The following is a 23,573-nucleotide window of genomic DNA, read 5'->3' on the forward strand; positions in this document are numbered from 1 at the left end:
GGTTTGCTATTTTTTTTTTTTTTTTTGGTACTGGGGATGGACCCAGGGTGCCCCACCACTCGGCTACATCCCCAGTTTTTCATTTTGAGACAGACTCTTTCTAAGTCTCTGAGGCTGGCTTGGGAACCTGTAAGCTTCTTGCCTCAGCCTCCTTCTCTGGGATCATGGAGTGGCCACCATGCCCAGATATTAAGGAATTTCCTAATATCTCCAGGGACCATTTCTCAAGGGAACCCATTTCAACGTGGGCCAGTTCTTGTCAAAAAGGTCTTTCTCACTCAAATTCTATTAGAATAATATTTTTTTTCAGGTTTAGTATAAAACTATCTCACTGTTACAAGAGTTTAATATGTAAACATTCCACTGCACACACACTAATAAATGATGTTTTAAATCACAGGCAGCCGCTTTGCAGCTTCACCTGTGTCCCCGTGTGCAGAGGCACAGCATGGTGAACAGGCGGAGTGCAGTACCTCTCAAGGTGAGCAAGGGGGAGGCAGGCTGGGTATGGGACAGCTCGCGGATGCTGGACTGCCAGAAAAATCAGCTCTGTGCCCTTCAGAAAGGCCAGCAGTCTCAGAGCGCAAGGAGTGCACCCTGCATGAGATGTGCGAGCCCCCACTAACCCTGACGGCACCCGAGGCTTCCTAGAGCCTACTAACATGTGCCAAAGGCCATTCTGAAAGGACGGATGGGGCTTCCCAGAGTGAAGCACGTCACTCCTCACCCTCTGCCCTCACACCAGGTGGGTAGGGCAGGGGCACGAGCTGCTTGACCGCAGCCTGCCAACCTCTGTCCCACTGAGGCTGCGGCTCCACTGAAAGGAGGGGTTGGTCTGAAACGAGACCTTCACGATGCGAGCTGCGGCCCAGCTGAGGGTCTACTTATTCTAAAGAGATGGTTGTCCTTCCCTGTTAAGGTGGAAACAGGCAGCCACGGTGGCCTCTCGGTAGCCCTTGCCACCGGCAGGAGAGCAGAGCTGTGTCTGCGTAAGTGGCTGGGGGATGCGGATAGGCGCTGACGTGCTATTACAGCCAGGTCCAACTCTACGATCAAGAGTTCACAACTGTCGGGATTCCTTTTTTTTTGGAGACAAGTCATTCTGTGTTGTCCAGGCTGATTTCCAAGTTCTGGGCTCAAATGATCCTCTAGCCTCAGCCTCCTAAGTAGCTGGGACCACAGGCACTGGTGGGCTCAAAAACTGTAGAGAAACATCAAGGCCGAATCAACACCTAGTTAGCTGCTCCTTCTAGGCTTTGCTGCAAAAGCCGGTTTGTCCTTGGTGAGCGCAACCATAGGCACCGCATTCAACACACAAGGCCACCGCGTACCTGACGTGGCTAGCCAACACAAAGGACGGAATCCTCACTCTACTTGATGTTAATCAAATCAGTCAGTGTGGCTAGGAACCCCATACTGTAGTGTACACCCAAAAATAACTGTCAACGTCAATGACAACTTACACCGTTTAACATTTACACTGCCTTGTTTAAGGATTCCGGATTCCCAGTTGTCTTAACCGAAACTACTCTTAACTGGGTGGTAGTGTACAGATGTAATCCCAGTGACTGGAGAGGCTAAGTTGGGAGGACCACAAGTTCCAAGCCAGTCTTAGCAACTTAATAAGACCCTGTCTCACAGTAAAAAGTGAAAAAAAGGGCTGGGGACTTAGCTCCATGGAAGAGCACCCAGGGTTCAACCACAGTATGGAAAAACAACAGACAACCTCCATCCCCGCTCCCCTGCCAACTACACATATGAGCAACTGGAGTAAAATTAAGTGGTCACTATCTAAGTCTGGACCACACTCCAACCCAGTGCCAGCACTGCTGCTGCTTGGGGTCTGAGGGTGCCTGGCCCAGCCTATGGAGAATGGCAGGCAGAAGCTGCCCAAGGCCACAGAGGCAAGGTTAGCAGCTGCAGCACTGACTCTTCAAGGGTCTCCCAGGAACTAAAGCTGCCCTTTCAGAAAGGATTTTAACACTCCAGCAAAAATAATCAAAGTTGGGCTGGGGATGTGGTTTAAGTGGTGCTTGCCTGGCATGCATGGGGCACTGGGTTCGATCCTCAGCACCATATAAAAATAAAGATGTTGTGTCCACCGAAAACTAAAAAATAAATATTAAAAAAAAAATCTCTCTCTCTCTCTCTCTCTCTCAAAAAAAAAAAAAAAAAGACCAAAGCCCAAATTATGACCGGACACAGGGTGGGGCAGGTGTTAAGCAAGACCTGGAGGAATCATGGAGGACTCCTGCATAAATCACTTATGAACACAGAACACCCACTGCCCACGCCCCACAGGCTGACAAACCACACTGGGTGCTCCTGGACCCACACTGCCTGCCTCCTGCACCTCCCACCACCCTACCCACTCCACGGGCAGGTGTGGCCAGGCTGCTCTTGGCTGCCATGTGTGCTCAGCATGTTGGGTGCCCCACAAACTGTTGGCCACTGCCACCCCTTCCAGCTTTGCCCAAGTACTTCACCCCTGGGCAGCTGGCCAGAGGCCCAGGCTCACCACCACCAGCCCCCACCCCCCCACTGCTGGCTGTGTACACGGGACAGCACGGCCGCTGGTCCACAGACAGTCCTGGTTCACATGCCCACAGCCTCAGACCCTGGAGCCCACAGGCTCGCAAACAGGTTGACTTCTATCACCATTTCCTTTCCGAGTTTTATTCGACAGGACTAACAGCTTAAAAAGAATTACTAGAATCCAAAAAGCCCTAAAATGTTTACGACTAGTGACTGACTAGTAGTAATCCAGAAGGGTGGGCATCCACGACCCCTGTCTTTGTTTTAAGAACACAGGCACACACCAAGAACAAAGGCAGTCCACGCACAGGCTTGTGGGTACCAGTGTCCTGTCGACACCAGTCTAGGCCAACGTGCACACTGCAAGACAGCATCCCAAATGATATTCAATAAGGGCACTTTTTTTTCTTTAAAAATTTTTTTTTGATACCAGGGACTGAACCCAGGGGGTGCTCAACCACAGAGCCCAGACCAACACAGCCTACAGCACACTAAACACAGGAGAGTGCTTGTCCTTAAAACACGTGAGCAGTACCAGGGCTGCTCCAGGGAGCCTGAAGACAAGGCAGGAGCACTGCAGCCAGGCCGTGTGCCCGGCCTTCGGAGCGTGTCCTCCCCTCCTGGCAGGGTCCTCTTGCACTCAGTGCCTGCTCAGCTGGCCACAGCTATGGCCATTTGGCGGTGCCTCACACTGCCTCACCTAGGGGTACCAGTGGCCACACCTGGTCCTGTCTCAAGTCCCCTGGGCTCTAAACACATACATTTACTATCTGCAACCGTGGGGATGGAGCCAGCAAGTGCTCACACCAGCCACGTTCCTGGTTCACCCTTTTGTGGTTCTGGGGATGGAAGTGGGAGTGCTTGGCCACTGAGCTACGCAACCAACTCTTTATATTTTTTTGAGACAAGGTCTGGCTAAGTTGCTCAGGCTGGACTTGAAGTTGTGATGCTCCTGCCTTGGCCTCCTGAGTCACTTGGATTATAGGTGTGTGCCACAATGCTCGGCTTGGGCTAAATACACACACAAGCTAGGGCTTGAACCCAGGGCCTTGGGCATTCGAGGCAAGTGCTCTACCAACTGAGCTCCATCCCCAGCCCCAGGCTAAAAGTATCTTTGAGCTTGACTCTTGCTCATGACAACTGCCAATTTAATTACAAGTACCTCTGCTTCAGGGCTACTGAGACAGCCATTACCATCTGCAGCTACCACTGCATCTATGCTGAAAAGGTTCAGTGGCTGTGAGCTGAAGGATGCCTGTCCAGGAAGAGCCACCCAAAGATCTGGACACTCAAATCACTTCCACGAAGCACAGCCCAAACCAAGATGAACACAGGAAGACAAAAGGCCCCGTATAGGACACGCTGCGGGGAAGGGACACTTCTGGCGGCTGTGACTGCGTTCCCACTAGGACACCATGTCCTGGAGCATTCTGGGGCTCGAGTACAACACAACTGGCCCAAGTCTCTGCCTGCAAATGTCCCTCGGGAACCCTTCCCTCTAGCACACCGACGGGAACACAGGCCCCATTTTAAACCAGCCCCCCGCAGCCCTGCCATGGGAGCAGCTCCCGGTTCTCTTGGGCTTCTCCCTCCTGCTGCCTGCACCAGCTCAACTCACCAGGAAGTGCAGATGCCGCACCTCCTGCTTCTCCTCGGAGAGCACCAGAAGTACCTCAGCGTCAGTTGCTGCCTGACAGCCTTCAGGTGGTGCCTACTGTTCCCTCACCAGAGCCAGGGACCCGCGGGTACAGGCCAGTCTATAGAGAACTCTGACGAAGGCAGAGGACAACACCCCTCAAGGAGCTCATGCCAAAATGGTGCTGAGGACCGAACCCAGGGGCTCTGCCACTGAGCTGCACCCCTGTCCTATTCTCAGACACCCTTGAAATACGATGTAAATACCAAACAAGACTCAGGTGGGACTGCTATAAAGCATCTGAAAGACAAGACTTGGAGCTGGGTATGGCTCGGTGGTAAAGCATTTGCCCTGATTAGACCCCTCACACCACGAGAAGGCTCCCCAATCACCAAGCGACTGACTGAAAAATCACAATTTAAATGATTCTAAATCAATGCATCTAGGAAAAGAGCAGATCTCTCGCTGAATGCTATGGCCGCTGCTGAAGTCGTCAGGGTATGGAGGTCCCTGGTCCAAGTGCTGCTCCAAGCTCCTTCTGTAGGGGAGGCTCCTAAGCACCATGTCACATCCTTGCTGGGGCTGAGTCCCTGGCCACACTACTTGAAAAGCAGCTGTCCGTGCTCACACAACTTTCCCCCTGGCTATGGAACCTGGGCCGGGAGCACATCCACCTCTGGGCCTCAGCCCAGCGCACGCCCTGGTGTGGACTCCCTGCCCCAGCACAAGCTCGCAATGTGCCTGATGCGGCTAAGACTCTGCTTCAGTTACGAGTCAGACCACCTCCCACCACAGACCCCGTGCAACCCCCACAAAGCCCTCCTGTTGGCCAGCCCGCAAGGTGGCCAAGAGCAGAACATCAGACAGCACCTGGGGTGGACGGCACATGTGCACTCAGGGCCGCCAGTAGGCTCATGACTGAGGCCCAGCCTCACAGGAGGCAGGAGCTGGGCTGCCAGCACCTCCCTCTGGTTGGACACAGCAGAGTTGGGAGAGCCCGTGCTCATATGATTTCACCTACCAAACTCCCCAAGAACACCAACGCAGACTTTCTTCAACATACCTCTACACTGAAAGGACTCTCCTCAATCTTTCCAACTTCTGCTTCTGGCAGAGGATTTTTTAAAGTTTGCAAAAATAAGGCTGCTTTCCTTTTACGTTCTGCCTGAAGCTGCTTCTCCTTCGACTCCTTGGATGCCTGGGCCAGTTTCTCCCGGGCAGCAGCAGCAAGGCGGTCCTCCAGCTTCTGCTTTGCTAAAGGAATGGCAGAGAAAAAAAAAGAGTCTAGAACAAGCAGTATCTGTCTTAACTCCCACACAATGCAGCTGTGATGATGACACCGATTTCAGAATCGGCAGACAGGGCAGGCAAATCACAGCAGCTTGTTTTGAGGAGGGGCACTCTGCTTTCAAAGTTGGCAGGCTGGTGGGTTCCAAACCAGCAGGAGCTCCAAGATGGCTCTGGCTCAGTGCAACCATTAATAACCCTTGCAGATGGGACACTCTCTGAAAAGCCTTGCTCCACGTGACCCAACACCTGTTGAGCTCATGTGCAGGAGGTGCAGGTTTGGACGTACAGACCAAGCACAGCTGCTGGGGTTGGCAGCTGCAGTATGGTGCCAGCTCCTGACAGGAGGCCTGCTGTGGCCAAAGAGCTACCTGTCGGGGGTGGCCTGACCTTTTTGTGTTCACAGAAAAGGCAACTCAAGAGAGCCAGTCAGAACAGACAGAGACCACAAATATAGACGCTATTTAACTACTTTTATGCAGAACGTCATTTATTTGGGAGTAAGGGCAGAAAGATTTATAGGAGATCCCCTAAATGCTGCTGGTCACGTGTCAGGTATGCAGGGGCCACGCTGTAACCCATGAAGATGAGCTGGAGCTGAGAAATTGGCTCCGAAGTGCATCATCTTCAAGGGCGATGGTTCTGCTGAGACAGCCTCACAAAAGGCAGCTCCCAGCTTGGTGTGTTAATTTGGGCTGGGAGTCCAGGCCAAGCATATCACCCTGGGGCTGCTGTCAATGCACAAAGTGGGCCTCCATTAGCACCATCTACTTGGTGCACCAGACTGCTCTGAGCACACCGCCAAGGGCACTGTATCCAAAGCTACGGAGGAGCAGAGCGCCTGCTCCAGAGGGTGTTCAAACACTCAGATGTGCTACGCCAACCCTGTGGTTGGGGGTCCAGGTGGCAGCCTTGGAATTTCTGGCTTAGCAGACAAATCTTATACTTATGTCTTTTCTTTCTTTTGAGAACTTTAAAGCTATCGACAAACCTTGCTTTGCTTCTAGCTCCTCCTGGGTAAGCGGGGGCTTCTTTTCCTCGACAACTACACAAGGCGGGGCTGCGGCCGGGCTAGCGTTGGCGGCACTACTAGCACTTTCTTGGCCTTCTTTGCTTTCTTCATCATCATCGTCACTGTCATCATCTAGCTTAACTCGGTTTTTTTCCAAGGGAAGTAGATCATTTTCTTTGGCCTTGATTGCAAAGCTTATTGGAGCAAATGAAGCTATTGAGAGAAGGTGAGAAGTGGACACATTTTTAGGGAGCCAGTGCGCAGAGCTGAACCATCCCGGCCCTAACACTTACTTAGGTGTCGGTGGGTGGGAGGTAGCATCTGCAGTGGAGCCACATCGTATGCAGGGCTCTGTGGGCGCAAGGGCCGTCTCAGGGCCCAAGGGTGCTGTTTGACACCTCTGCGCTCCCAAGCCATGTTCAATAGGGGCAGCTCACACTGGACTCACAGGTAAGTCAGGACTGATGGGGCCTACGCTGCACAGAGGTCAGCTAGGGCCACAGCAGGGACGCTCCTGCTGAGCACCAGTTCAGGGTCACTTGCCATTTTAAATGATCAAATCATTTTTCTTTAAAATTTTTTTTCCTGGCTCAGCATGTAACAATCTGCACAAGCAGGCATAAGATGCGACTCCACTAGGCAAGGATCATCTTTCAAAAATCCCAGCTGTAAGACCCTGTTCTCACAGAGCAACAGTCACAGAACTCATTCATTTACTCAGCCACCGTTTTGCTGGGTACCACGTCAGCCCAGGCTCTGCCCCTACAAGGAAGTTCAAGCCAGGCAAAACAAGAGTCCAGGTGATGCCCTTTCCCTAGAATATGGGAAAACAAGAGAAACACAAGCTCAACAAGAGAGCGTGGTCCCAGTCCCCACCTGCCGGGGGAGCACTGAGTTCCGCCTCCTTGAGACAAGGCCAGAATGGGTTACAAACAGCTCACCAATAGCTCAAGCTGCAGTAAGAGCCTGGTTTCTAACCATGGTGAGCTACTGCCTATGAGGGACACAGGTAAGCCACAGCAAGGGGCTTCCGTGAGTCTCACTTGGCCCACACTCATGTGTGGCGTGAGGACAATGAACACTGAGCTGTGCTGCCTGGCTCTGCGACACACAGCCACGGTCAGCAGTCATCCTGGCCCAATGCTGAGGGACCGGGTTTCCCATGCCACACTGGAAAAGCCACAGAAGGGAGGCTGCCTCCTGGGCCATGTGGTGTCTGTCTCCATTCCTGACGCCTGGCAACTGGGGCACCACAGGGCATTGAACCCAGGCTCTGTGGGGATAGGCAATGCCACCATCTTACTGTGGTGTGGCTATGTTTAAAACAGCCCTCCTCTTTTAGAGAGATGTGTGCATCATCTGCGGGGAAAGTGCTCTGGAGTGGAATCTAAGATGTGGCCTGGGGCCCAATGCAAGGTCTCACCCCTCTGGCCCCTCTCTCCGGATGCACTTGAAACAAAGTTAACAAAGCACACCCTTTATTGCCTGTGGGAACGCAACCTCTCTAAGGAACAAAGAATCCAGGGGCATTTTAAAAGGGGAGGGGAAAAAAAGCATGCACATTAAGCGTTAATTAATGAAATCACTCAAGCAGACTAGGATACACACAAAAGGACTTTAAGACAATTCTGCCCTGCCACCTCTTCCCTCAAGCTAGAAGAGGCAGCAATCAGCAAAGAGACCATTAGGATGAAAGCCCTGGAGCTGCCTTTCAGCACGGTTCACAGGCAGGGCCACAGCCAGGCACAGTGGGGCAAGAGACTTCCTTCCACCCCGCAGCCTCCATCCTTGCCTCTCTCACCAAGGCTGACACCCTGGGGGAGGACTGGGCTCCCAGTTCCCACATGAGACAATCAGACCTGGGCTCGCTCAGTCACAGGGAGGCTGCTTCTGCCTAGGACTCTACAGATCATAGCAGATGGGAGCTCTCCTGACAGCCCCAAGGAATGGCAGGGCACCACGTCACACACCAAACCCGCTCCTCCACAGTGTCAGGACCTGTGCAAGTGGGCCCGCCACAGTGCTTCCCAGGCAGGCCCTGCTGCCCCAGCTGAAGTGGAGCAAGCCCCAGGGCAGGCCAAGGCAGCAGGCAGAGCGGGGCCCAGGGAGCCTCCACTTCCTGTACCACAGGGCTTCTGCTCCAGGCATCAGCTGTCATGCCAAACTGCGGCCCAGAGGCAGCCGGGGTTCTCTGGGGCGTGGGGAGAGCCAAGTGAACAGAGGCAAGTCCAACTGCAGCTCAGGCAGGTGTGGGAAACAATAGGACACGCACTGGGTGCCATCCCTGCCCACACACCTGCACACCTGGTGGGCTCCAGTGCCCCAGCAACGTCCCTGCACACACATGTGAGCTCCCACCTCAACAGGCTAGAGCTTCGTGGTGTGGATGCACCAGCTGACTTAACGATCTCCAACTGCTTTTGAGATTTTATTTTTTAAATTTTGCTGCCCAGGCTGGTCCCAAACAGTCCTCTGCCTCGGCCCCCAGAGTATCCAGGCTCACCACCACGCCTTGGGAATACTTTGAAACTACCACTTTGAGAGGCCAAAGCCAGTGTCTTTTTAAGAGAATAAAAAAAATCTATTAGCTACCTCGCTTTCTTCTTTTCTGAACTATCTTTTCTTAAAAATGTCCTTTGTCCATTTTTCTACTGCACTGATACCTTCCTTATTGATTTGTAAGAGCTCTTTCCACGGTAAAGACATTGATCCTTTAATTAACAATGACCACCATTTAAAAATTTTCATATATATATATTTTTAGTTATAGTTGGACACAATACCTTTACTTTGTTTATCTATCTTATGTGGTGCTGAGGATCAAACCCAGTGCCTCCCACGTGCAAGGCAAGCGCTCTACCGCTGAGCCCAGCCCAGTGCCCAACCACCACCATTTTGACACGGTCTTGACTCTCCTCAGGCCCAGCCCCCATGAGACCCACTGACCCTCCTTGTGGTTCATGGCTTCAATCTTAGAAACCCTTTCCCACCCCAAGATCATCAAAGCATCACCTGTACTTTCCTCTCCTCAATTTTACCTCCTACCCCTAACTGCTGGACTGAAATGGAACCACTACTGTTGGAGGCACCGTGATCTGATTTGACTTCTTTGTGGGGGTACAGCCTGCTTTCCCAGCTGGATTACTGCTGAACCATGCTTCCAGAGCATGCTCTCAGTATCATGAGATACGACCGGGAAGCCTGCCCTATCGACAGGACACCCATAGCAGGGGGCAGATGCGGCACCACCTTGGGCTCCTGGGACAGGCCCCCTGCACCACGGCAGCACCTATGCTTGCGGTGGCCATGGAGGATAACTATTGTGCCCGAGCGCCTGCGGTACCTGTCTTCCTAGGTGCTCGGGAGCAGCTCTCCTGATGCAGGCATCTGCTTCCTGAGGGGAATCATACGGGCCTTTAACTTGTCCTGGCCTGCTGCCTACTTCTAGGGGCAGCTCACCCACCACTAGTTCAACTATTCTTTTAGGCAGACACATCTATGTCAGTTTCCTTCATTTCTTGACATGATTTTAGAAATTTATGCTTTTATTGAAAATGGTTCTCAGTGATTTCAAATTTACTCAAATCCTAGGTCGCATACACTATGCTGTGTTCTCAAAGACACCGACGTCTTCCTCTCGTCCGGGTGCATCTGCTCCTCCCTCCACCGAGAGCAGTGACTACGTGCTGCTGGTGTCTCCCACGGGCTTTTCTCATTGCTCTCTAACTTGCGCCCACTGCCGTGCAGGCGCTTCCTCCGTCCTGGTGCTGGGACCACCCAGGGCCCTGCAGACACAGCACTCCCCCTCCTGAGCCCCAGCTTGCTTCCAAGGCCCTTGAGTTCGGTGCTTGCTTTGTTTTTATTTTTGGTTTGCCAGCACAGACAGAGCAGGCTGTGAACAGAGCAATGTTCTTCTTGTCCTTACTTTCGTGGTCCTATGACGCCAAGTGCTCAGCGCCCCAGTCATTCTGCTCTAGCACTCGGACCGCTTTATGGGCTCTTCAGATCTGCTTCAACTGCCCACATGCAACGGTACCAAATGTGACGCGCTGACCTGTCCCCCCTTGGAGAACAGCCCACCTGCTCTTCTACCTGGATGCCTCTTCTGTCTCTTTCCTTTGAGATTTCTCAGAAAACCTAAAGGTGTTTTCTCACCCAGCCTGGTCCTTGATGACTTCTTCACATTAAGACGTGGCAGTTTATTTCCAAGCCATCTTACAGACGTGAGATCATCAGGTGCACTAGCTTGATATTTTCAAGGAGTACAAAGCAGAGACGTTGACATCTCTCCTGTCACAGGGGTGGGGGTCCGTTTCAGAGACCCAACAGTGCCTCAGCAAGCTGCAGCTTTCCGTCCCCAGCCTCACAGGGGGCCTGTGTTGTCCAGGACTGAGCTGGGGGTAGAAAGGAAGCCTGCAGGTGGGCGGCAAGTGTGGGAGCTACACTGGGGTGGGCAGGCCAGGTCTTGGGTGTCCCCAACTTGTCCAAGCCTCCCGCCCACCCTCTTCATTAACAACGGCTTCCCCAAAACCACTGCTCAAGTCCCAGCGTGTCCTTTCCTTCCCTACAAACCACACCCCAGGAAGGTGGCTTCCGATCCGGGGACAGCATTCCACCCTGGTTTCTGGAGCAGTGGCCGCCACTACCCAGCAGTCTACGTGTTTGGTTATTCCAAGGAGAGTTGAAGGTGGCCACAACGGGCAAGGGACTAAACACACGTGAGCTTCCTTGGGACAACTGGGTTACCCTGAATGACCACCACCCGCTCCCCACTGCACTGCCCACCCTCCTCCCCACTAGGAACTGCTGTCACTGCGCCTGCCTCTGCATAGCTGTGCTCCAGGCCACGGTCTCTCACAGCCTCCAAGGATGCCTCTGCCTGCATCTCCTTGGGAAGCCACTGAAGGATGAGGCCATCCCCCAGCAGGCCCGGGGCCTCATGGGAGGGGCAAAGCAATGAGCTGGCTGTCCCACTCCAGACCCTGTCTTTGTCCCTGGATGCTGGAGTCACTCAGACACTCTTCATTGGGACAGCAGGCGGCCAGCACATCCCACAGCAGCACCACTGTGAACGGATCCTCTCGATACTCATCAGGGGAACAGCTGCCTCCCCACTTCTGCTACGCGGGGCTCTAGGCAGCCTGCTCCAGCTCTCTCCTGGTCTCCACAGCACCAGCCACTCACACGCATGTGTGTACTGCTGGACCAAAGGCTCCAGGGAGAGAGCAAGGTGACTAAAAGCAAGAGTGCATCGTGCTGCCTGGCAGAGGTACTCAGAGGGCTGCTTTGACCAGGAAAGAAAAGGGGTTTCTCGGTGCAATGGTTTGCAAGCAAATATAATTTCAGAAGTCTGAGGGGGATGACACATTATTTAATAATTCATAAACATTTCCTCTGAATTGCTCCAAACAGGCTGTTAAGCAAATGAATCCCCAGGACTAACTCATGGTTCACAGGACTCCAAACGCCCAGCCAGGAGAACACAACCCAGCAAACCCCACCCTGGCCTGTGTTCCAGGCCAAGAGGCTCTCCTGCAGCTCAGCGGGGCCTGCGAGCAGCCGCAGCAGCGCACCTTTTACCAGCTTCCCGTCCGCAGCGCTCTTACTGGACGAAGCTTCCTTCTTCCCGCCTGAGCTTCGTCCCCCTGCCTCGCCTGTGTCCTCAGGCACGCCAACCTCCCCGGTCTCGCCTGGCTTTTCAGGAGCAGATTCTGCAGGGGCCTCTTCTGGGGCTGCCACAGCCTGGGGAGAGTGACATCACCACACACCATTACATGGAAACCACATGACATCTGTCAGAACGTGAGGGACATCACACAGTCACATTTTTAGATTTCAAATTTGTACTCGCTACTTTCTGGCACAGTAGGCTGAAGAGGAGTGGAAGGAGCTCCCCCAGTGCACGTGGCAGGGTGCTGCTCTGTCTCATGGGCTGGGCCGTGGCACCTGTCCTGTCAGAACCCCACTTTCCCCAGGGCCTGCTGGGAAGCCAGCGTTCTTTCCTGTGAGCAACCTGAGATAAAGGCTGAGAGGAATCTGCAGAAGGCGGGAGGACAGCAAGGCAGTGAGGACGACAGCAGGGGGCTCTGTGAGGAGGGCGGGCCGCGTGGGCCCTGTGCTCGCTCTGGGCAGGCGGTTCTGTTTCACAGGCTCACGCGCAAGCCACGCAGCTCAAGTGCCCGTGCACACTTCCACCTGAGCAGGCAGAAGTAGCACCACCCAAGGCCACAGGGCAAGGAAGCAGGGGCTTTTGTTTGGCACGTGTTGGACACAGGCCCACGGAGAGCTGAGTGGTGGCAGCACAGGAGACACACAGCTGACCAGCATGGGCTGCCACACTGGACAGTGAGCACGTAGGGACCGACTTCTGCAGCCCCACGCGGGCTTCACGCCCTTGTCATTCGGGACACACACCTGTGTGCCTTCACCGCCTTCTTTCTGGAGGAAGAACTGCTTCTTAAACTCATAGTAGGCATTGTACTGGTGCCATGGCTGCAGGAACTCGAATCTGTGAAGAGAACAAACACAGGCCACTCAACACACCGCAGCAGCCTCTCTGAGAACCTGTGTGAGCTGCGGCCTCCTGCTGCTGGACGCGACCAACTCCCACGGGCATCCCATCCATGCCACACGCGAAAGAGCCCGCAGCATAGGCACTACCATGCGGGCACATGGCTCAGGTTCCACCACTGGGGGCCAAGGGACGAGACTGGATTTTATGGAAAGGCTCCTGTCTAGACCCCAGGGCAGGCCCCCCAGCAGAGGGAACCCAGCCTTTCACCTCAGGTGGCACAGACATTTCACTCACTTTAAGTAACTCTCAGCAATTTGACAAGCCAAGAAAAGAAGTCTATCCAAAGACACTGAGCCAAGAAAACGGGAAACTACATGGCTGGATTTTTAAAAGACCTAAATGAAAACCCCAAATCCCATGCACCGAATTTGCTTCCTTTCTTTTCTGATGCCGAAGATGGAAGCCAGGTCTCGGGCATGCTAGGCCAGAGTTCCATTGATGAGCTGCAGCCCGATGCTTAAAACTGTACCTCTCACCTCTGGTCATTCTTGGCACGAACGCTGGTCTCAAATTTAAGGCCATTCCTAGCGACGTACTCCGCCAGCTTGTCAATCACAGGCTGAATGTCGGGGGGTGGGGGGATGATGGCGGCCACGGGAGCAAGTGCACTGTGGAGAAAGGCCCGGTAAGTCACACATTCCCCAGCGGCTGCACTGGGCCAGCACTGGTGGCTGAAGGTCCTCTTGGTCTGGGTCTCGCAAGGGGTGCAATAAATACAGGTGTTACAGAGAATACACGCTGAAGGCCCTTGCTCTGAAGATGCTGTGTTCTCCAACCAACAAAGCCAGTGCTCTCACATCACGACCAAGTACCATGGTCTATGGCGACAAGGAGCTCACTGGGGAACCAGACACAGAGCGACAGAAACAGGTTTCATTTTCTTCTTAATTAAGGCTTCCCTTCGATGAGGAGCTAACTCTAGCAACAACCAAGAGTACATCACATGCTGCCTTTTTGTTGCTAGCACAACTCGACTCGACCTTTCACCTCCCACTCGACCTCCTCAAGAGGACAGGAACAGGGCCACTCTACAGAAATATGTAGGTGCTGCCTGGAGCCCACGCACCCTTACAAGCTACTAGGGGGCCTCCCTAGAAAGCCACAGTACCATGGCTTGCGAGGGCCTCAGGGTGTGCCCCAGGGCCGCATCACCAACCTCTTGAACCTGCACAGTCTACAAACAGTTGCCGCTCCCAGAGGGACCTGCCTGGTACTGCCTGATGGGATGCAGCACCAGGCACAGGGCAGACTCTGGGTAAGAGGTGGGTGGGATGCTACACAAGCCACGAGTGCCTGTGGTCAGCCTTCACCATGAGGCACCTTCTTAACTTTGAGACAGGGCTAGCCTGGAACTTGGATCCTCTCACCTCAGCTTCTAAACCACTGAGATGACAGGCAAGCAGCACCACACTCAGCTTTTTAAGAACTTTTACATCACGGCATCTTCAACTTTGCAACTTTGGGGTCTGAGTAATGACTATTCAAATCCAGAGGCTTAATCCAGACCAGGGCTCAAACTGAGAACGGAGTGGGAGGTGCATGTACCTTGTGGTGGTGGAGGAGGAGGTGCCGCTGCTCGCTTCGGTTGTGGTTGGGGGAGGTGGTGGTGTGGTCCCAGGAGGCGGCGGGGCAGCTGTCGTCACACTGGGAGAGCTGGACACAGTCACCCCAGCAGGAAGGGTGCTATAGTAAGTGGCCACGTCGATCCCTGGAGGGGGTGGTGCCAGGCAGTAGGTTCCGTCGGGTAACATGTAGTAGCTATAGTACATGGCCGCCACGGGTGCTGCAAAGACGTGTGGGGTGAGGCCGGGAGGGGGGCCAGGAGCACCCTCTGCCCCTCCTCTCACGGCACTGGCCAGGTGATAGCAGACCCCCGCCACCAGGGGAAGGTAAGCAGGCATGAGGACGCCCCAGCTGCGCACTGTGCAGCCCAGGAAAAATTCCCGCTGGCAGCAACTGGTGGCCTTTCCTAGGGGCCTGCCCAGCTGGCCTGCCCTGTTCTGACGCCAACTCCACATTCTCAGGAGAGTCTCTTTTCCACTTAACTGTTCACACTGGAAACAGTCCTGTCTGCAAGCTGACACCTCCATCACCCCTGCACCCCGTGATGGGGCACTGCCATTCATTCAGGTCAACGGCCCTGGGACTGCTCCTGGGCCTCCCTATCATCCACAGCCGCACAACAGCTTCCTCCGCACAAAGGCTCACACCCATGGGACTGTAGGCCATTGTGCTAGCCATGAAGAGCCCTGCAGGCTAAAACACCTAATTTTAGAAAATATTCAAAACCAGCAGAAACCAAGAAGACTCAATGATATAGCTGAGAGTCTAGTCCTAATCCTACAGCAGATAAAAAAGGGTTCTCTATATACAGGTTTAATTTCTCCTTCATTAGAAGATGGCATACAGATTTTTTCCAATAAAGTGATTTTGATTTTCACTTTAAATAGCAACATGGTAAGACAAGTCCGCAGAACTTCAGTATGACCGTGGCTGCCACACTGCAGAGGGGCATTCAAGTCCCCAGTCATGAGCAAAGGCTTTCCACCCCAGGCTGGCAAGATGACGCCCCCAGGGCACTCTCTCCCCATGCAGGCCTGGCCCCGCCAGCACCCAGGCTCTGCTCTTCCCTCCACCTTGGCACAGGCACAGGCACAGTGTCTGTCTGCTCTGAAGCACCCTGGTACTACCAACAGCTCCCAACCATGAAGGACTCACTTTTTATTAAGTAGACACAAACAAACTCCAAAATGTCCCTCTCTGGCTCAGTGCTACACACCAACCACTGTACACAAGAAAGACACTACCTAAAATTTCAGAATAGGGTGTGTGGTCTCAACGAGCACGTCACACCAATGCCACACAGAGCATTTGCGTCATCTCTGGAGACAGCAGAACAGACAAGACCACATGAACAAGGAGGGGCTGGTGGTGCCTAGGCACTGTTCTGTGGGCACCTGTGAGGGCAGAGACCTTGTCTCTACCATCTCTGAAGCTCTAGCTCTGAGCACACAGCATGTGTCGGTGATACATGGTTCAAACACTGTCAAAGCTAAGCAGGCGTGTGAGAACCTGCCTCTGCCTCCCACCCTGGGCAGAGCCACCCGAGGGGAAGCAGGGAGTCCTCCAGCACAGGCGCCCTGAGCAAGGAGGGCGAGTCAGATGCTCCTGCTAGATCCCAGGCCTTGCTCATCTCGGCGAAGGATGAAACGCGCGGTTCTGTCCTGGCCAGTCTCCAGCTAAAGCCCAGGTTTGTTTTCAACTGTAGCCACAAGTAAGACCCCTGAAGCCCAAGGGCAAACAGTGGCTGGGACTTAGCTCCCAGGAGGCAGAGTCACAAGCTCTAGCCTGCTGCACTCCTCCATGGCAAAGTGAGTACTGTGCTTCAAACCAAGCACCACGCCTTGAGAACCACCATGCCATCAGTCTGCGTGAGCTTCCGGAACCTCGCAGTGTGCCAACTGAACAAGGCATTAAACACAGCAGTGCTCATGACAAGGCAGGCTCGTGTGACTCAGAGACCCACCAACCTCAGACCTCCGAAGGTGCAGTGAAGACTGCACACAGCTTAGACAGTGCAGCAGGCCTGCAGAAGGGTGAGGGCTGTTTAGGGGAGCAGTCGGGATGGACCCCAGGCTGCGCACTTCTAAGAGAAACCCCAGGCCTGATCCCCACGCTAAAGCCTGCCTAGGACACCTGCAACCCCGAGAGAGACTCACACAGAGGAGGGACAGTCCACACCACCCGCAACTTCTCACCCACATCCTTCGGCTCTCCCCAGCAGCACTGTAACCACCTGCTATGAAGGTGGGCAGGACGTGCGCGGGGAGAGGGTGGCAAGTGGGGGAGGCAGCAGAGCACAGGCCACTGTAATGTGACACTTTCTTCACACCACCCTGGGTGCTGCTCCCCGGTTCTCAATTCACGGACTGTGAGCAACGGGAAGGTTTTAGGGAGGTGGGATGGTTGAAGCCCCGAGTGCCCTCCCTAGAGGCCTGGCCCTGCCCTGGCGCCCAGCCCCAGGTTGCCCTGTTTTCTCTGTCTTTGGCACAGGCACAGGGCCAACAGGTATCCTTTCCAGACACCTCTGTATACACCCTGTGGTGGCTGGGCACGTCTTGCCCGGAGTGGAGACGACGAGACCTCAGCAGCGTGCACGCTCTGTACACAGCCTGGCTGGCTCAAAGTACTGCTCCAGGCACACTGGAATGATGTTCCCTGCAGACCAGCAGCGAGTGAGGTGTGGCCCTTGTTCCAGAGGCTTCCTGGCCATGGCCTGCAGCAGCAGGGCTGCTCACAAGCCCCTCCCTAGCCACCAGCTGAGCTAGGGCCCAGGGTCCCCCACAGCCAGTCTCCTGAGTGACACCACAGCTTGAGAGGTGCTGGGCCAGACCAAGGAAAGAACAAACCTCAGATCCACAACTGAGGTCTGTGGCCTCACACTGTTACCCAGGCCTGGAACTGCAGGGCTCTCCCTCTACAGCTTCCCAAGTGCTGGGACCACAGGTAAGCGCCAAACTAAGCTGCTTCATGAGAACTGCAAAAACCTACTCCAATGGACCCAAGAGAGAAATTCCAGCAAGTGCCGTATTTTCTAAAGGAAGCACAGTGAGAGGAACAAGCTGCTCAAGGCGCAGTGCACACAGGAGTGCTCGTCGCATGTCTTCCCTAGGCGAGGCCAGAGAAGCCTGCCCCATGACCTCCCAATGCCCCTTGTTGGGCTTTTTGCAAAAACTCTGAGCTCAGCCTCTGAGTTCTACGGAGGAAAACACCTTTCATTAGTGAACAGGCACCAGGAAGGCAGCACTGCATAGCTGCTCACGTAGCACCACTGAGCATCTCTCCTTGGAGGCAGCAGACATGTGGCAGCTCACTGCCCACGCCCAGGAACCCACAGCTGTGCACGGTGCTCTGACCCACCCGAAGCCTGTCCCTGTCTCCTGCATCTCAGCCTCCTTTCCTGGATCTGAATCACCTATTCATACACGTCCCGAGCATCTTGAGTTCAATGGCTTTAAATGCCACACTCTCTGACTGCGAAATCCATCTCCAGCTGGAGGGCCTTGGTGTGTGGCCGCCCACTTGGCACTCCTACCTGTCTCAGGTTTGTCTCCACACCCTCTCCCGCAGCTCCTGCCCAGAAATGCCATGCATCCACTTAGCTTGGGCTCCATGATTTCACAGACCCAAGGCTGATGCCCCCACTTGCAGCTCCGCCCTCCTACTGCACAGCCCAGAGCTGACGGAGGCGGGTCACTCCTCGGCCACTGTTTCCTTTCAACCACAGCAAGCCTGTTCCTCATCTGGGTGGCCCTCTCATGCAGTCCTATCTTCCTTCTCTGTCTCCCCTGACCCCCAACTCCTCTCAGGCTTCCATGAGAACCACCTCGCCAGCTTGCTCTGGACTTTTTTTTTTTTTTTAATATTTTTTAATTATAGGTGGATACAATAACTTTATGTGGTGCTGAGGCTCGAACCCAGTACCTCAGGCATGCCAGGCGAGCGCCCTGCCTCTGAGCCCCAGCCCCAGCCCCATGCTCTGGACTTCTTTAGGCCGCCTCTGATCACAAAGGGACTGCCTGACCTGCTGTAACCACCCGCTCCACTGTGCTCAGTCTCACAGCAGTCCCTTTTCTGCAGGGACACGTGCCAGGACCCCAGGGACGCCTGACACTACAGACAGTGCCAAACTCTATGTGGACTCTTCATTCCTGTACATTCACACCCGCGACAGAGCTCGACTTGTAAAGCAGGCGCAGTGGGAGATTAACGCAGAAATCCACAGTGAGACAGAGACCCCAACACTGCGCTGCAGGGGAGGCTCTGACCGGCCCTGTCACTCACTGCCCCGCGCTGCTCGTGCTCAGCCTTCTTGGGGTGTGAGAGGATGCAGCCTGTGAGGAGAGGTAAGCGAGGCCAGGACCCTAGCATCAGGACGCAGCATTAGACCATCTCCTAAGAGTTGTCTGCACACAGGATCTGTGACACCATGACAGAGATCTGGTAACTGAGGCGGCTGTCAAATCACTGCCGGGAGGGTAGCACTGGACACAATGGGCAAAGGGGGCTCACATCCTTGGTGGGAAGCAGAGAAAGGGAAAGGGCCATGGTTTCATCTTGCAATGCAGAATGGTGTGCTACTTAAAACACAGGGATTATTTCTGGAATTTTCCATTAAAGGTTTTTGGACCATGTGTCCCAGAGAAAGTAAAAATGAGAAAAAAGTGTTCATCTGTGTCATCTGTCTGTGTTCTCTGTGGTGTCAGCTCCATGATGGGAGGAGTTGTGCCCGTGCACTCCTGGCACGGTACCCACAGTGCAAACTTGTTCAGCAGATCACAAACGGCACGGGAGAGAATCAGAATGGCAGGCTTCTCAGCAGAGGCAAAGCTACTAGGAGACGGTGCACAGAACAGTCCAGAATCTGAGGGCACATAATTCCCATCCCACAATTCTAGGGCCATCTCACATCTGTCCAGTGAAGACAGGATTAAGGCATCTAGGCTACCTAAGGATAAGGTGTCTTCCACGTACCCTTTGCTGGCAGTTACTGAGGACACACTCTGGCAAAGCACAGGAGCAAACAATAAGAAGGAAACAAAGAGACCAACACAGACACAGAGCAACACGGGGCTGGGGCAGGAGGAGCACAAGTTCAAAGCCAGCCTCAGAAACTCAGCGAGACCTAAACACTTGCAGGTGGCCAGCAATCTGGGCATGCTTAGGGACATCAGAGCCCACAGCACCTGCAGAGGGGCTGCTGACCCAGCAGTGGAGACATGGCCACGGCCTCACACAGACCAGTGAGGAGCAGGATGGATGGGCTGCTCCCACATTTTTCTCTTTTGAATTCTGATCACAAATATACCGGAGCCACACAATAACCAAAAGAGAAAACAGACAGGAGGCATGTGAATTCTGGGTGTGGGTGGCCTGGGGGCAGCATGCACCCCACCTGTCCCTGTGGACCCAGAGGAAGACAGGGAGCCTCACAAGGGTGAGGGAGGAAACAGGGAGCCTCCCAACAGAAGCTCAGAGACACACAGTGGGAATTGCGTGGAGAGACGGTCAGTGGGCGGTCAGTGGGTGGTGTGTGCCAGACACTCTTAACAAGCACCTGATCTCTGACTTCCAAAGTACAGACACGCATTAGTGTGGTTAAGTAAAAATCTGAAGTGTCCTTATAATCCAAAGATGATGAGCATCTTATCCTATTTATCACATCTTTGGGTTCAGGCGGAGAGCCAGAGAAAACATTTGCTCATATTCCTTTTTAGGGGGTGACTTTGGGCCTATTTGTCCCTCTCTCCCTCTGGCCAGCCAGTATCCATCAAACAAGGACTTGTCAGCTGCCTGGGACCCTGGACCCAATGCACACAGCTGACAAGGTTGAGTCAACACAGCAAACTCAGATGCTCACGGTGTGTGATTAGAGGAAGAGTTGGCAGAAGGACTCAAGGTGTCATGGCCACAAAGGGGCCAGCTAAAAACATGCCAGGGCTGCGGGTGAGAGGGGCCAGTGTAAAGGCCCTGAGGTCAGGGCTCCCTTAGCACACTATTAAGCACTGAAAGGGTAAGGGACACAGGGGCAGTGAGGTAGAGTGGGAGGGGAGTTTCAACAGCCGTGGAGGGCCAGCTGGCCACAGGAGGGCCTCTGGTTTAATGGATGGAACGCAGAGAGCTTCCAGGAGTACTGACGAGACGGCATTTACTTTCAAGAGCACAGTGTGCTGGCTGTCAGAGGAGGGCAGCACCAAGAGAGATATGCAGCTGGACCATATGGAGGGCGAGGCAGGAAGACTCTGGGCCACCTGCACTTTGGCCTGGACAGCTGTTTCCTAAAATGGGAAAGAGTGGGGAGTTTGGGATCCTGCCTTGAGCACCCCAACTTTAAGATGCCCATAACACGTCCAAGGAGCAATGGCAGGAAGGAGGGGGTGGTCAGGACTGGAGATGGAGACTGGTATTGATGAGATGCAGAGTTATTTACCAAAAAAGAGAAACCATTACTACAAAAGACAGATTCTTGCCAAAACAGATTTCAGATAAAACTTTAAAGTCTGTTGGGCCATTGTGTAAAAAAAAGTAAATAAGTGACAACGGTTAGGCACTGCACAAGGCCTTCAGGTCAGCTGCCCGTGCTGGTGGCAGGCCCTGGGCCTCACCCTCAGGAGGCCCCTGGGGCCGAGTGGCGCTTGGCTGTCTGCATGTGCGTCAGTGTGGAGGACAGAGTAGGGGCTGGAAGACATAGATAGCAAATCCTTTTGTTTTTGTGTACCAAGAGGTGAAACAGAGGATGTTATGTAGGAACTTAAATACAAGAAAAAACACATATCCATTTTTTGATGGAACAGAAAATACGATAAAAAAAAGTCACTGATTACGGGATTTCTGGTTAACATGGGTTACTGGCGAGAAGAATGACTTCTGAGATGACAGCTTACTTCACTGGGGTCAGAACCAGTGTCCTTCTCATCCGAATGAAGCAGAGTGAGCTGTGGAACTTGCTGATTCCCAGGAGCCCAACAAAGCGACAAGTAGAGGGTGGACGGAGCGGACGTGCGGCTGTAGCCATCCATCCTGGACGCTGAACTGCACACTGTGCTTCTACCGAATCTGAAGCCAGAACCTTCCTTCCTCCCACACACTGCAGGTTTCCTGACACCAGGTCTTGCTAGGCTGCCCAGGCTAGCCTCAAACTCATGATCTTCCTACATCAGCCTCCCAAGTGGCCAGGATGAGTGTGCCACCATGCCTGGACTCACTGCATTTTTTTTTTAAAAATAATATTTCAGATGTTGATGAATCTTTATTCATTTATTTATATGTGGTGCCTCACACGTGCTAGACAAGCGCTTTACCACTGAGTCACAACCTCAGCTCTGCAGTTTTTTTTTTTAAAAAGAGAGAGAGAGAGAGAATTTTTAAATATTTATTTTTCAGTTTTCGGTGGACACATCTTTTTATTTTATTTTTATGTGGTGCTGAGGATGGAACCCAGCGCCCCGCGCATGCCAGGCGAGCGTGTTACCGCTTGAGCCACATCCCCAGCCCTTTGCAGTTTGTTTTTAAAAGCAAGTTTTTCTAAAAAGCTGGCTGAAATGCTCTTCAACTAGGTCTCGGAAATTTTAAAAGTATTTCTGAAAGTATAGAGAAAGTCAGTGAGTAAAAAATCTCTCCTGGATCACACAATGACCTTGATTCCCCATTCTCTTCTGTTCTCTGGCCATGCGTGGTTGCAACCCAGGCAAGCATGCTGGGCCTGGGGTAGAGCTCTCGCCCCGCAGCTGTGTCCCTATCATACATAGGTAGAACTCTACAATGCCACCTTTTTTGTTTTTGGTACCAGGGACTGAACTGAGGGGCACTTGACCACTGAGCCACATCCCCAGCTCTATTTTGTATCTTATTTAGAGATGCAGGTCTCATTGCGTTGCTTAGCACCTTGCCGTTGCTGAGGATGATTTTGAACTCATGATCCTCCTGTATCAGCCTCCAGAGCCACTGGGATTACAGGCGTGCGCCACTGTGCCCGGCACAATGCCACCTTTTAATAGTAGGTGCCTGTCCCCATCATGACAGGATGGTCACCCATGGCCAGCCAATGCTCTCCCATGCCACAGGGCACCCAAGAAGATGAGAGCTAACTGGCAACCATACCTTTTCTGCTTTGTTGTAGCTTCCAGACAAGCCGGTGTCTTTAAAAACGTCCCGCACGAAGGGAGGCTTGCTTTGACACTCGAGGCTGAGCAGGAAGCCTGAAGGACTTCTGCAGGCTGTGAGAACAGCGCCCTTGTAAAGCTGTGAATCTTAATACATGCCCCACCCCCTTCTGGGGCAGGGTCTCACTGTGCTGCCCACGCTGGCCTTGAACTCCTGGGCTCAAGTCATCCTCCTGCCTTGGCCACTAAGAGAAGCCAGGGCACAGCACTTGCTGCTGCATCCAGCAGGGATGAACAGATGTGGAATCCCAGCTGGACATGCTTAAAAGCTTGCATTTTTCTTGGCAAATCTTGCTCCACACCAGGGTAGGGTGTAAGTGGCAGTCTTGGGGGCAGCAGTGCACAGGTGCCTGGAACTGGGCCCTGCCTGGAAGGAATCTTGCCCGAGGACGAGAGAGCAGAGGCACTCTTCTGAAGCAAGGCAGGGTCCAGAAGAAGAGCCCCTCCCTGTCAGAGCACAAGGCCTGCAGGGGCAGCTCTGCACGCCACACTGAGAGCAGAGAAGGCAGCCAGGGGAAACCACCAGGACCAGCTCTGAGCTGCAGATGGGTCTGTAATGATACCAAGCTGGGGCCAGCGGGGCTCCTCACTGCTGTCTACAGCCCACAAGTATAGGTGAATGGTTTTTAATACTTATTTTTTCGTTGTAGTTGGACACGATACCTTAATTAATTAATTAATGTGTTGCTGAGGATTGAACCCAGGGCCTCGCACTTGCTAGGCGAGCGCTCTACTGGGTGGTCTTATTTTTTTTTAAATGGTTGGGAAATCAAATAAAATAATATTTCGAAATGTAAAAATGATGTG

The 23,573-nt window shown here is 53.4% G+C and overlaps 1 protein-coding gene across 3 annotated transcripts in view; it reads right to left on the reverse strand.

The window, feature by feature from the left end:
• Positions 1 to 23,573, reverse strand: part of LOC107159068 (splicing factor SWAP) — a 64,353-nt gene that overhangs the window by 15,747 nt on the left and 25,033 nt on the right. For 2 of the 3 annotated variants that reach the window (XM_015505611.2, XM_015505613.2), the window contains exons 7-12: positions 14,590 to 14,827; positions 13,521 to 13,652; positions 12,885 to 12,978; positions 12,044 to 12,212; positions 6,450 to 6,683; positions 5,235 to 5,425 (exon numbers count right to left, since the gene is read on the reverse strand). In XM_015505611.2, the coding sequence (XP_015361097.1) occupies positions 5,235 to 5,425; positions 6,450 to 6,683; positions 12,044 to 12,212; positions 12,885 to 12,978; positions 13,521 to 13,652; positions 14,590 to 14,827 (1,058 nt within the window). The remainder of the gene's footprint in view (positions 1 to 5,234; positions 5,426 to 6,449; positions 6,684 to 12,043; positions 12,213 to 12,884; positions 12,979 to 13,520; positions 13,653 to 14,589; positions 14,828 to 23,573) is intronic. The other variant, XM_015505612.2, reaches the window with a different exon arrangement.

Source organism: Marmota marmota, unplaced genomic scaffold (genome assembly GCF_001458135.2).
Source record: "Marmota marmota marmota unplaced genomic scaffold, marMar, whole genome shotgun sequence".
In the NCBI taxonomy this organism is placed as follows: Eukaryota; Metazoa; Chordata; class Mammalia; order Rodentia; family Sciuridae; genus Marmota; species Marmota marmota.